Source organism: Phascolarctos cinereus, unplaced genomic scaffold, assembly GCF_003287225.1.
Source record: "Phascolarctos cinereus isolate Bilbo 61053 unplaced genomic scaffold, phaCin_HiC Scaffold_3;HRSCAF=262, whole genome shotgun sequence".
Taxonomy (NCBI): domain Eukaryota; kingdom Metazoa; phylum Chordata; class Mammalia; order Diprotodontia; family Phascolarctidae; genus Phascolarctos; species Phascolarctos cinereus.
In genome coordinates this window covers 53,765,627-53,779,380 of record NW_027555736.1, presented here as the reverse complement: position 1 = coordinate 53,779,380, position 13,754 = coordinate 53,765,627, and the positions used below count along the sequence as shown (strand labels likewise).

General features: G+C 38.5%; 1 protein-coding gene and 1 pseudogene across 10 annotated transcripts in view; one reads left to right on the top strand and one right to left on the bottom strand.

The window, feature by feature from the left end:
* Positions 1 to 13,754, bottom strand: part of KAT6B (lysine acetyltransferase 6B) — a 223,576-nt gene that overhangs the window by 63,974 nt on the left and 145,848 nt on the right. For 5 of the 9 annotated variants that reach the window (XM_078150858.1, XM_078150857.1, XM_078150856.1 and 2 more), the window contains 4 exons: positions 9,682 to 10,595; positions 8,572 to 8,693; positions 5,650 to 5,765; positions 3,591 to 3,732 (listed from right to left, as the gene is read on the bottom strand). In XM_078150858.1, coding sequence (XP_078006984.1) covers positions 3,591 to 3,732; positions 5,650 to 5,765; positions 8,572 to 8,693; positions 9,682 to 10,595 — 1,294 coding nt within the window. The remainder of the gene's footprint in view (positions 1 to 3,590; positions 3,733 to 5,649; positions 5,766 to 8,571; positions 8,694 to 9,681; positions 10,596 to 13,754) is intronic. The other 4 variants (XM_021006117.2, XM_021006118.2, XM_021006119.2 and 1 more) reach the window with 2 other exon arrangements.
* LOC110221465 (large ribosomal subunit protein eL27-like) lies at positions 2,975 to 6,478 on the top strand (annotated as a pseudogene). The gene is made up of 2 exons (XR_013485189.1): positions 2,975 to 3,315; positions 5,947 to 6,478. The product of XR_013485189.1 is annotated as a large ribosomal subunit protein eL27-like (transcript).

Below are 13,754 nucleotides of genomic sequence, written 5' to 3'. Positions count from 1 at the left end.
CTCAATCTCAATTTCAGTTTTCTTAACTATAAAATGGGCATAAGAGTAATATGTCTCTCACTGGATTACTGTGAGGATCAAAAGGGATAATGTAGGTAAAATGCTGTGCAAACCTGAAATATATCAGCTTTTTTATTTTCTAAAGGGAGGGGAAGGCCTGTGATTTCCCTGGTATATAAAACTTCCAGTTAGGAAATCCTTCTTCAGAAGGGTGTCTGATACCTAGAAGGGATTAGGAAATACTTATTGGGTGACTGACAATGTCTAGGAACCTGAAAAGTTAAATGATCAGCCACAGGTCACAGAGCTCGCCCACGTCAAGGCAAGCCTGGACCCTAACCAGGCCATCCCTACTCCAAGCCTGGCTCTCTCAGCTACATGTTGGCAGCTATTATTATTACTAACTTGTTACAAAAAAGGTGGTGGTTTGATTTTTTAAAAAACAGATTATAGTTTTAGTACGAATCATAGGACATTAGGAGTTGGAAGGAGTTGAAAAATTATTCAGTGTAACCCTCTCAAACTTTATTAATGACAAATTACACAAATCAACTTTCATACTAAAAAAGTCACTCGGCCTGATTCTGTCCTTTGAGCACTGGTTCCAAGCTACTCCTGAATAAAATATGAAAAGCTCTTCCCCTTGGCACAAATGACTTAATGTATGTAGAGCAGTTCGTAAACTGTAAAGTCCTTTGTGATTGGGTATGATTAATTCTGCAGCCTTGCACACGGTGGGGAAGCTCCTCCCTTGGAGCAGACCCTCAGCCTCATTCCTCCTCAATTTCTTCGGACTTCCTATGACCTCCAATCCCTCTTTTTCTCTCCTAGTCCTTTCTAGCACATCACTTTCTGTTCCAACTGACAGTCCTAACCCTATAGTAAACTACTCCAACTATTGTCCCATGCCCTTTAACCCCTCGCTTCCTTTTTCTTACTGATATTCATACTCTTCCCAGATCCCAGCTCTGGGTTATCTCTACCTGTTGCCTCCTTTTAACCCTTTCAGCTAAGGAATTTCTGCCCTAGAGTACGCTCTCTCTCCCTGCTTATTACATATAGGCAGTGCCCTAGAAACTTTAACCCTTTCATCTAAGGAACTTCCACTTGGGCCTTCCCTTCCACCACTCCCTCCCACTGATGAATGTCTCACCTGCTCCATTATGCTCCCTAGTCTACTTTTTGATAACCCAGCTCCTCTTCAGTTCTTGAATCATGATCAAATCAACACTACCATTATTCCTTGAAGGGCTATGACAATTTAGTCCCCCTAAATTCCCACTCTCACTAGCTCACTTTTACTTCCCTACGTACATTGTCTCTCCTATTAGAAAGTATGCTCACTGAAGGCAGGAGATTTCTTTGCTTTTATAACTGTAACCCCAGTGCTTAGAACATATTAAGTGCTTAACAAAGGCTCATTCCTTTTGACCTGGGTGCTCTTGACTGTTGCGGAAGAAAGTCATCATACCTCTGCTAACTGGGTCCACTGCAAATTAATATTACATAATCTCAACAGGGCCCTTACTGCTTGATGATAATAATCCTTTTTTATCTTCCCAAACTGATTCTTTAAGTTAATCCCCACAATGGCTATTCCAAGCCTTCTCTTCTCCTTTTTTTTTTTTGGCTAGGCAACAAGGTTAAGTGACTTGCACAGGGTCCCACAGCTAGTAAATGCTGTGTGTCTCAGGTCCTCCTGAATCCAGGGCCGGTGCTCTATCCACTGTGCCACCTAGCTGCCCCTCCTTCTCTTCTTTCTGAAAGTTTCCTATACTACCCGTTTCTTCTCTGTAGATCTCACCTCCTACTACCCTTAATAAAACAAAGATCATGTGCTGTCAGCACACCTCAAAACCATTCTGCATCATGCTCCATTCTATTGTTCTCTGTTCCATTCAATAAGGATCGCCCTTCTCCTAACAAAGACCAATCTCTCTACTTGTACCCTTGGTCTCATACCCTCCAAGAGCTTGCTTCCTTCATCATTTCCTCATTCTCTTTCATCTTCAATTTGCTTCTAGCTACTGGCTCCTTCTTGACTGTATAAAAATATAACCAAGGTCCACAAGAAACCTTTCCTTCACCTGGCCATAACCCTGACCTATCACTTTCTTTATGTTCTCTCTTGAGCAGCGAAGTACCCTGAAAAACATTGAATTTGGAGTAAGAGAAATTGGATTCAAATCTTGACTGAGCAACTATCTCTCTGTGTGATTCTAGGCAAGGTGTATAAATTCTTCAGACATTCACCTGTTCGCTTCTAAAATGAGAGGTTCAATTCAGTGACTTTGAGGTCCCTTAGTTCTAGGTCTCTAATCCCAAAGTCACATTCCTAGATTACTCACCCACATCTGCTCCTCTGCTTCCTCACCTCCTATCTCCCTTCTCAACCCCTGGAGTCCCACCGCTCAAATGAAATTCTTCTTCCCCACATTACCAATAATCTTTTAACTATTAAATTGGTTTTCCTTTCTTCAAGTCTCATGCCATTAGACTTCTCTGGAATTGGTGACATGGTTACCTGTACCTCCCTCTGAGATACTCTCTCCTCCTTCCTTGGCTTCAGAGACACTATTCTCTCCAGATTATCGTCTAACCTCTCTGATCACCCACTGCAAGTCTCCTCTCCTTGGATGTCATTCAAATCTTGCCAGATATGTATGGATTTCTCCAAAGGCAATGTCCTGAGTAATTTTTTTTTCTCTTTTTACAATCTCTTAGTGATCCCATCAGCACCTACAGGTTCAGTTATCACCTCCATGGCAGTTTGTCAATCTCCCTCTCCCTCCCTCCCTCTCTATCTCTTTCTCTCTCATTCCTTTCTTGCACTCTACTTACTGTCTGCTGTACACATCTAACCAGACGTACCACTGGTATATCCGACTCAATATGTCCAAAACAAAATGATTATCATTTCCCCTTAACTCTCTTTCAAACTTCCCTATTTTACTGAAATCCTAAAACTAAGATTAAAATTTTTTTTCTCCATTAAGTCAACTTCTTAAAACTGCCTGAGTTTACAGCCACATAGTCACATGGGATGACTGTGACCAACAGAATTCTGCCGGGGTGGCCATCCACAGAGACGGGAGAGTTTCCACCAGCTGCAGCATTCTTGTCAAGAAGGCCACATAGGCTGCCAGGAAATGGCTGGGAACACAGGTGGCTGTGGATAAGGGCGATGTCTACAGCTGCACAACTCTCTGGAGAGGGAAATCTCTTCGAAGGCAGTATTAACTGGAGATATGCTACAGCTGCTGGTTAAGACTAATTTCTATCACCAAAGAAACAATTAATGGAAAAATTACTAAGGTCAGAAATTCACTGGTAAATTTGATTTTTTGCAGACATGAATTATAATTGCTACAGGAAAGGGAAAGGAATCACTGTGATAGTAAAAAGGTATTCCAGCAGCTGGGAAAAACTGGTTTAAATGCTAGAATAATTCCAAAAAGTGGACAAGTTCCCACTAGAGAAAAATGTGAACCTTAGTATCAACATTCCGTACAATTTTTGCCTTCTAGAAGGTAAACAAGTACATGTTTAACTTCATTTTAAAATGGGGTTTTCATTTTACATATGCCTACCTCAAATACTGACAGATCTTTCCTTCTGTAGATTTCATTTGCTGGAGGATGAAACCATCCGCATTTCTTTGAGTGCCTTAACAAAATGTTTTTACTTTTCATGTATTTAAGACAGAATTCACACAGGTAAAGCTTTGGTAATCTGTTGAAGTTTAAAAATCAGAGAGTTAGCATTTTTGGTCAGTTTTGAAAATTAAATCTTGTTCAATTTTTCTAAAGGCTTTCCTACAGTGTAGTCTAAACAATGATACCCAGACAGACAGTGAGGTAAAGGAAAAGTTAACTCATTCATGACATAACTGGTAATATTTGCCATCTCTACTATCCAAACTAAATATATTCTTAGGAATGTTTTAGACAAAAGGATATTTACAGATTTGAAGCCACCTTAACTAAATCTTAGCCAAAAGGTTAGCACTGAGTCAGAGGCCAGTTTCTGGCAATAGTGACATTCTTTTTCAAATTCCAATACTACACAATCAATGTTGCTGTTAGCTTAAAAAGGTCGATGGCGGTAACATGATTGTTTTTATTGAGAGAATGGCTATAAATTAATTTATCAAATATTGTGTATAACTTAAGAGGTAAGGAGGTTCTAGAACTGAGATGTCTCCATTTCCACCAATAGAGAAGATAACTTTTTACCCTAATACAGAGAAGGAAGAAATAAAAATCCAAAGACATGAATTTATTTTATAGTTCCACCACTAACTCTTCCAGTGGCTTGGGACAAGTTTTCTCCCCTCTTTGGATCATTGTTGCTCACAATGCAAATATAAACAACCACAGTACTTATACTTTACCTATAATACAAGGATGTCTCCAGTTCCAAACAACAAGCACTTTTACACACTTTAGGGTTCAGGAACTGTGAGATAATAGTGACATAAACAATAGCAATCTCAAAGCTTGTACGTAACATGGTAACTTTTACACAGAGATCTCAAACTATAATACATATGATTACCCTTCTGTCAAGAGTGGGAAAATTAAGGGCTGGAGGAGTTTATTACAATTGTCTAAGATAATACTCTCAGTTAATAGCAGATCTTTTCACTCAATTTGATGCATTAGGTACTAGCATACCCACTTCTGGTTCATTCCAATTAGGTGACGAGGAAGATGCTGATATGGTAGAAAGAAGGCAGAAATCCAGAAGGAACACAAGCTTGTTTTTATTGGAAGTTCTTGAAGACCATGAGTTGAGAAATATAAATATATTACTTGTGCATAGACTGATAAGTGGCTGTTTGGTCCAGCCCTCTTATACAGCCAGGTCCTGATTAGTGAAAACAATATATCCCTAGAAGTGGTCACATTATTTGAATTTACACTGAATATTTTCCTTGGGCTGAAACAAATAACTATATTTTACATAACTGTAACTATGAATAATGCAAATTCCAATACACATGACCACTTCAGAGCATTTGTTATTCACAGTAAACAGAGCCCAGCAGTTAGTTATTTAGGAGTCTTAAAGTTCATCATACCTAAAACCAATGTCAAGGTTTTCTTTTAAACTACTTGACCAAAAATGGTTCCAGGAATAAAAATTAAGGAAGGTACTTTTTTGCTATATCTCTATAAGGACATCTAGAAAACCTAAGATTAAGTACCAAATGTGTATGCTTGTGTGTGCGCGCACATGCACACACACACACATATATGTATATGTGAACACACATGTAAGCATTCTAATTAGAAAAGGAAATCTGGTGGCAAATATATTTTCAAAGACTTTTCCAAGGGCAAAAAAAATTTTCATACCTTGTTTCATGTCAAAGAGATATCTGTCCAATGAACCATAGAAACACTATGGTCCAGTAGCCAGAAGACACAGTTTACAATAAACATGCAAATAATAAGTACAAATCATTTAAATAATAATTTTGAATCTTGAATTTTTGAATCTAGAAAAGGTATCAGGAGAGGCAAGAGAGCTGTTAGAATCAATCATCAAATTTGATTTGGTTTTCTATAGACTTTCTTTAAAAAAAGTGATGCTTCTTTTGCTTATACAAAGTATACTTATTTATCAAGGTTATTTCTACACTACCTTGCATATTCCTGTGGATAAGGCGAAGAGTACCAGGTTTGGATTTCATACTTTCCAAATTCTATTACCGAAGGATACCGTCCATTGGATTCCACACCATTTTTACATCCTATTTTCTGTTAGGAGGAAAAAAAAAGTAAAAATTTAAAGGATGGGAGGGAGGAAGTATTTATTAAGTGCTTACTATGTTCCAGGCACTGTGCTAAGAGCTCTACAAATATGATCTCATTTCATCCTCATAACATCCCTGAGAGGTAGGGCAATTAAAATAAAGAGAATTCTGCTTTTTGGCTCTAGGAGCGACCCACTTCGTGTCGAAATGGGCAAGTTCATGAAACCCAGGAAGGTGGTGCTGGTCCTGGCCAGGCGGTACTCTGGGAGCAAAGCCGTCATTGTCAAGAACACTGATGATGGGACCTCCAACAGGCCCGCCAGGCCCTACAGCCATGCCTTGGTGGCAGGTACTGACCGCTACCCTCACAAAATGACTGCAGCAATGGGCAAAAAGAAGATAATTTTTGATGAAGAGATCAAAAATCAAGTTCTTCATGAAAGTTTATATCTACAACCACCTCATGCCCACCAGATACTCTGTGGATATCCCATGGGACAAAACGGTTGTCAACAAGGATCCATTCCGTGACCCTGCACTAAAACATAAGGCGAGGAGGGAGGCCAAGGTTAAACTTGAGAAAAGGTACAAGACAGGCAAAAACAAGTGGTTCTTCCAGAAGCTACAGTTTTAGAACTACTTTGTTGGCCAGTAAATAAAATGTTTATTAAAAGTAAAAAAATAAATAAAAGAGAATTCTTTTGCTTTATCTGTAAATTTTCCAGAAAAATGTACTGATGCCTAATTTATTTATTTTTCTTTAAAATTTTTTTTTCTGATGCCTACTTTAAAAGAATACAAAACATAGTACTCACTATTCTTTTCACAAAATTATCTTTCTGAATTCTCATGCTGTCAGATGTGTTTACAAGTTCTTTTGAAGTTATAATGAACTTTATTTATATTACCCACAACACTACAATGGGAAAAAAACCAAAACCCTGCTAATCTAGGCAATAGTATTAAGCTGTTCTACTGTAGTGCTAATGTTGTATTAAACGGGTGCAAAAGGAAGCCAATATATATTTAAATAAGATGAGTGATACAATGATTTGGCTGATGCCACACACATCTATGCTGGGCAAGTCAGTTTGAAGGGCATCTTATAGATCTTTCTTCATCTTCATATTTAAATATAACAACAGGAGCTACTCTGACCAGAGTACAAGATGACAAGATTTGGGCTAGTTTTAGGGGAAATTTGCTTTTCTCTTACCCAAAGAGACAGTAATACCACAGCCTAAGGAGGGGCATGGTTAAAAAAAAATAATTTAAAGTAATTTAAGAATGTAAAAATGCTTAACAGATCTATAATCACTGTGAAAAGGCAGAAGTCACTTAAGCAAGTTAGTTTCAGACCAAATAACAAAGCCTAGGAATAATAATAGTTTATTGAAACAAAGGAAAATATTTAAAGGAGAAATTATGGAGAAAAGTCTAACCTTAACAAGGCCATGTGCTTTAAGGATTCCTTCAAACTCTTAGGAGGTAGTAGTGACAAAGTGCATAGATTGTGAGACTTGGAAAATCCTGCCTCTGATACTACCTGTGTCTGTGAGACCTTTTTTTTCCCCCCAGCCTCTTTCCTCATTTATCAAACTAGGATAAGAATAGCACCTATCTCACAGAGCTCTGAGGATCAAATGAGATAGTATACGAAGCACTGTGCAAACCTTAAAGTGCTATATAAATGTTAGCTATTATTATCTGAAAATAAAAACTGGCAGGTGGCAATAAAAACACACACTGTGCAGTGGCCCACAGCTTACCACCCTAAGAACATCAAATTATAAGACTGATGTGTGACAAGTGTCAACCTCTGGCCAGGCCATCCAGGAAAGCAACAGATCTGATCATCTAGGACAATGTGGTGGAGCTGAGGGAGCCCTGAACTCTGCTGTTCCATTTGTGCTGGCTGTCACTGGAGGTTCTCTGAACCTCAGCTTCTTCCTCTGAGAAGTGGAGAGGACAGCAACATGGGAACTACCCATGTCACAGGGCTGCTGCACAGAAAATGCTTTGTAAATTCTAAAGCACTAGGTGTACAAGTGAGCTGCTATTATTACTCAATAATTAGTCATAAAACACAATCCTGCAATACAAATGAAATCCAAAGAAAAATGGATACAATGGACACTTTTCATAATGACCTCCCTCCATCAGTACTGAAGGAGCATCTCTACTATGCAGTCTTTGGTGTTTAAGACTTAATATCTTCTCTTTGCTTTAGTAGAGAGGAATCAGTAATCTAACCTCACCTGAATGTTCACCTTTCAAGCTTCATCTATCGCTCATTTGGCCTAATTCAACCGACTAGTGGAGGGTTCCAGTCTACTCTGAGAATGCCATCAATACATCACCATTCACACAAAAAGCATGAATGAAGAGTTTATTTTGAAGTACAGAGGGGTTTGAAGATAATTATCTCGGAGACAAAAAAAATGGTAAATTCTCTTCAGAAGTTGAAACTTCAATTTCAAACCACACCAAGGCAAGCTGGATGGTTCAGTGGATACAGTGCTGGGCCTGAAGACTTGAGTTCAAATCTAGTCTCTGACATTTACTAGCTCTGTGACCCTGGGCAAGTCACTTATCTTTTGTCTGCCTCAGTTTCCTCACCTGTAAAATGGGAATAACAATAGCATCTACCACCCAGGGCTTTTATGAGTATCAAATGAGATGATATTTCTAACGTGCTTAATAAAGTGCTTAATATTATAAGCTTTGCATATAACAGATACTATATAAATGCTAGCTATTATTATTATCATCAAATACTTGTGGATGAAGTGCCGCCACCTACATCTTACCTCCAAGGAAAGTTCCTGGGCTTGTTTAAAATCATCCAAATCTTCTTCCGTAACAGAATCCTTGCTTCCAACCACATTTACATCTGTACCTTCTTGTTTGATGCTTATTTTGATTTCGGTATCTGTTATTAAAAACCAGCAGAAAGTATATTCACTGATATGAATCTTTAAAATGCTCCTTAAACTACCAGAATGGCATTCAATCAGCACAGTAAGCAGCATTTTGGAATTTTCTAACTTGTCCCTTTTGTTTTGAGATGTATGAAATTTTACTCTTGGTATAACACACAGATTCAGGAACAGTTTTACCCTTTTACCTGTTTTATCCAAACTTTGCTTGAACTGACCAGCATCTTTCCTGTTTTTTTTTTCCCTGCCTCAATTGACTTTTTTGGGAAAAACATATGAAATTATTCTAGATCAGTGGTTATACTGATCTTTTTCTGATATACCTCAAGCATTAGCTTTTAAATAATCAAATCTAATTCTCCCTTAAATGGCAATTTTAGGAAAAAGTAGCAAAAATTATAAGATGTCAATCTGTTAGCTGAAATTTATGAAAACATCTTTCTAAAAAAAAAATAAAAACCAAAGCTGAAAAACACCATACCCCAAAGTATATTTCATGTTATCACAGATGAGATTTTCTCAAGATTGAAGTAGGATGGAATTTGTCATGAAAAGACAATGGAATAGAGAAAGATACTGAGCTGAAGCACGCGCCTGGAAGCAGCAGCAGTAGCCAGAGCTAAGGACTGCACAACCTCTGAGAAGGCGCAGGGCAGTAGCAATGACAGTTGCTATTCATGCAGTACTACTACAAAGCCATAAGTAATGCAATGAGGGCATGGGGGTGGGGGGTCTTTGTGTCACTCTAGATGAAAATAAATAATAGAATGTATGAAAGTATTAGTTGGACAAACATTTTGGAGGTTTAGTTAGCAGCAGAAAAAGGTCTACATTTCATTGCTTCTTTATGAAAGTGAAGTCAGAACAAGAGAAATAGCTAAGGCCCATGTGACAAATAAGAACTAGTTTATTATTTTTTTTTTCAGTGGGGAGGAGAGGGACAGGATGTAGATTTGGTTGGAGCTTTGACCTTTTGCTTACCATAATCCTGATCAGGTTTAATCCTTCCGTCTGCCAAGCTCCCCTTCCCTGGTGAGGGGGTTCTCATCTGAGGGGTCACTTTATACTTTAATTTGCCTATCATCCTGTGCTTTTTAAGGAAAGTTGTTCGCTTGAAGTGAGCAACTGCTTTAAAAATACGTCCTCTAGACAGTCCCCAGCCAGAGGACACGGAGGAGTGAGAAATAAACCTACTTCTATTATTTTTCTTCCCACAGAAATGGGCATTAGGTTTTGTGGTGGAAGAGAATTCAGGTTTACGACGCAAACGTTTGGGTGGTGCAGAACTTGGGTGTCCCTGAGCAGTATAAATATGAGAAAGTCCATCAAAAAGTCCCTTCAGCTGACTGTTCTTGGCAAGGCTGCTAAAGGAGGGCACGCTTGACTGACTAGAAGAACTCTGGGGAGAATTAGAAGCGGGAGTACTAGAGTTTTGTGAACCGGGGCTCTGGCCAGAGATGGGGATTAGGGGTGGAAGTGCAGAAGGTGGAGGTTTTAGCTTTCGTGTGGTACCTGTAGCCAACACATGAGAAGTGCATGACTGTTTCTGGGAGACCTTTTTCCTTGGACGATAGTGCTTTGAAAAGTCTATTGTTTCACCTCGTGATCTGCGACCATCGGGTGATGGTGTGAAAAACTTAGTAAGGCCATCAATGAGCCCTTTGGTTTTCTTGTTAACTTTAAGTGTAGAGGCAGATATGTAGGTGGAGGTGGTGGTGATTTTGGTGGCGGCACCAGGCCGAGTGGGGTCTGTAACAGCCAATCTGCTGCTTGAGTCCTTCACAGATGCAGCATGACCAGATGAAGGTGTGGTACACACTTTAGTCTTTTGACCCCTACCAGGTGACCCCCTTCCTGTGAATGCATTCATGGATCCTTCATCACTGGTTACAGACCTAGGTAAAAAGTTGGAAAACAAAATCAATATTAAAAGTAACAAGTAACAACAATACTAACCAATAATTCTAATACAGCCTATGTGTTATTTCATGTGCTCAAAATTAAAAAAAAAACTGAACTAGGATGCTGAAAACATTTTCGATATCACTAACCAGACATTTCTGTAAAGGCAAAGGTAAACAACTGTCAAACACCATGATTCCTCAGGGAACCTACGTAACATATATAAGAAGAAAAGATGGGGAAGTTTTCAGCATATATGACCGTAAGGGTGATATAAGTAAAAATAATTTTAAGTACACTGACAGAAAATTAAACTTAATTATCACTAAATAGAGAGTTATGCTTTCTACTATTACAAAATTAGATGGTTTGATTTCTTTGAAATGTCTGTATTGTAGTATTAAGGAATACAGAGATGTGTTCTTCAAAAGCAAAACAATGAGTTTATGAAATCTATAGTAAACTTCGATTTTAAAAACTACTTTGATTATTCTGCATAATTTGAATATGTCCATCCATTTATCACTTTAAAACAAAGAAATCAGTAAAAGATTAAAAATGGCAAATAAAATCTATTCAGGAAAACAAGAAAACCACCAAAATTCCCTTTCAGGAGAAAATTAATTACAGCACAAAATGCTGATTAAAAAAAGAGATAAACAGGAACAGAAAACTCTGAAACAATTTTCAGTGAGAAGCAAGCTACAGAAAACCAGATATATGACATGGACAATTTGATGGGGCAATCCATTTACAAAGATTACTTCCACACACTTGGCATCATGTGATCCACACAGAGATCTATGTCAACAACACGACTGTGCACACGAACAGCAATTCATGACTAGTGCCACTTTACATAATGGTGGGGTCATTCTAGCCCACAAGTCTGCTGCCAGATATGTAAACACAGCCACGCAGTGAGCCAAAGGTGCTGTGAGTGCCAAAGTTTACTCTCAAAAATTTTTTTATTGATATTTTTTGTTTTTGCATCACAAAGCTTACTCTAAAAGAAATCACTGGTTTAGCTGGAGACTATTGGACAGAGAGACTGATACCCAAGAGAGTAGTGGAGCATCATACTTTTTTTAACTGAAACAACTGCAAATCAAGTCAAGTCAAGAAATATTTATGAAGCACCTACTATGTGCACTCCTGGACTGGTGAATGACTTGCATAAAAGCACTGACAGAAAAGGTGGAATATTCTATACCAGACACAGATACCATGCCGGACCACAGAGGCCTCCTAGGTCAACTCGTCCCTTTTACAGATGAGTAAAACGAGCTTCGGAGAAGTTGAGTGACTTGCCCAACTCCCCACTGGCAGAGTTAAATAGCAGGAGTGAGATTTAACCCCAGGACCTTGGGAAACCAGCCAGCGCTCCCTCCACCATATACACAGTGCCTCACTGCACAACAGAGTATCTGAAGGGGAATGATAGGAAGTCAAGTCTGGAAAGGTAGAGAGTAATGGGAAAGGCTTTAAAATGCCAGGCTGATGAATCTGCATTTTGCCCTAGAGGCAACAGGAAACTACTGAAAAACAGTGCTTCGAGGGTGAGAGGGACCATGGTCATGCGTTTTAGAGTTATCAACTTGGCAGCAATGTGGAGAACAGATTGGAGAGACGATAGACAGGAGACACAGAGAACAATTAGGAGGCTCTTGCAATAAACCATGCAACAGGAGATGAGAGTTTAAACTATAGCTGTTTGAGTGGAGAAAACAATACATTTTCTCTCCTCCCCAAAAGAAGCTTTCACTAAGATTCTTATCATTTGAAGTGAGAAGATAAAATTAATATATTCTAATGGTTGGAAATGGGAATAGCTGAGGACTCCTGTCTGAGCAGTACTGATCTAAAAGTGTCCTGAGCCCCTCTAAAATCAAATACAGATAATGTTGAAGATCATTTTCAGTACTGGAAAATGCACTGGGAATGTTAGACAAATAATTGACCCTGCCAAAAGATACCCTCAAATTTGGGCTGGAAATCTACAATAGATTTCCCAAAATGTATCCCTCCCTTGAAATAAGTAGATTTTAAAATATTATTAACCAATATGGAGCTGACACTTTGAGCTTCTAAAAGATTTCAATAAGTGGAGACACTGGCTAATTTGTACAGATTCTAAGAGCTCATGAGACAGTTTTCTACCAAATTAGGTCTGGTGCCAAATATAATTTTTAGTTATACCCTTTCTTTAGGAAGATAAGATCCCATTTTTTAAAACTGTAGTCTTAGCACACAGTCTCATTTAGGGAACAATGGTTTTGAAAGATGAATGTAAAAACATATAATTTCTGCTTCAAATAATGCTAACATAAGGAAGATTTTCTTCAAAATATGTTACATTTACCTCTAGAATCTGGCAAACACCTACACTCAGAGGAGACATCAATAGGTTCTAATAAAGTCTCCTGAAAATTACTAACTCTTGTGAATGAACTCCAAATGTAATCAAGACAGAAGAGTAGACAGCACATGAGTCAAAAGATTTTGATACTTTGTTTCCTGTTCTTAGCCCATAACTGCCACTTGTCCCCTAGGAGCAGATTTCCTGCTTAGAAGGACATTCTAACAAGTGAGGCATTTAACTAACTAAAGCTGGTAGCATACTTACAGGAGAATTAGGTTTTTTAAAAATGCATTGCCCATCCACGTGAAATTCCTAACAAAACAAGTCAGAACTAATCCATATAAGAATTTAGAAACAAATCTAGAATACCATAAAATAAAAACATCTTCACTAAAATCTTTGCCATGCTTTGGAAGCAATGCAGCAAAGGGCGTGTGGTTATCATCTTGAAATTAATTTAGATTTAAGATTTCAGGTAACTTAAAACAAAGGGGCACCCCATGTGGGACGATGTGACAACTGGTTCTGTCCACTCTTTGATGGCTCTGGGTCTGCTGTGATATATCTGAAGCTTTCTGGAAACACTTATTTGTGGGAATCAGGAACAGAAGCAGGCAGCCTTTAAGATATAGTACTGGCTCAAGGGTGGGGAACTTGGGGCCTTGAGGCCATGTGTGGCCCTCTAAGTACTGCCCTGTGACTGAATCCAAACTTCACAGAACAAATCCCCTTAATAAAAGGATTCGTTTCATAAAACTTGGACTCAGTCAAAAGGAAATGGCTGTAAGAA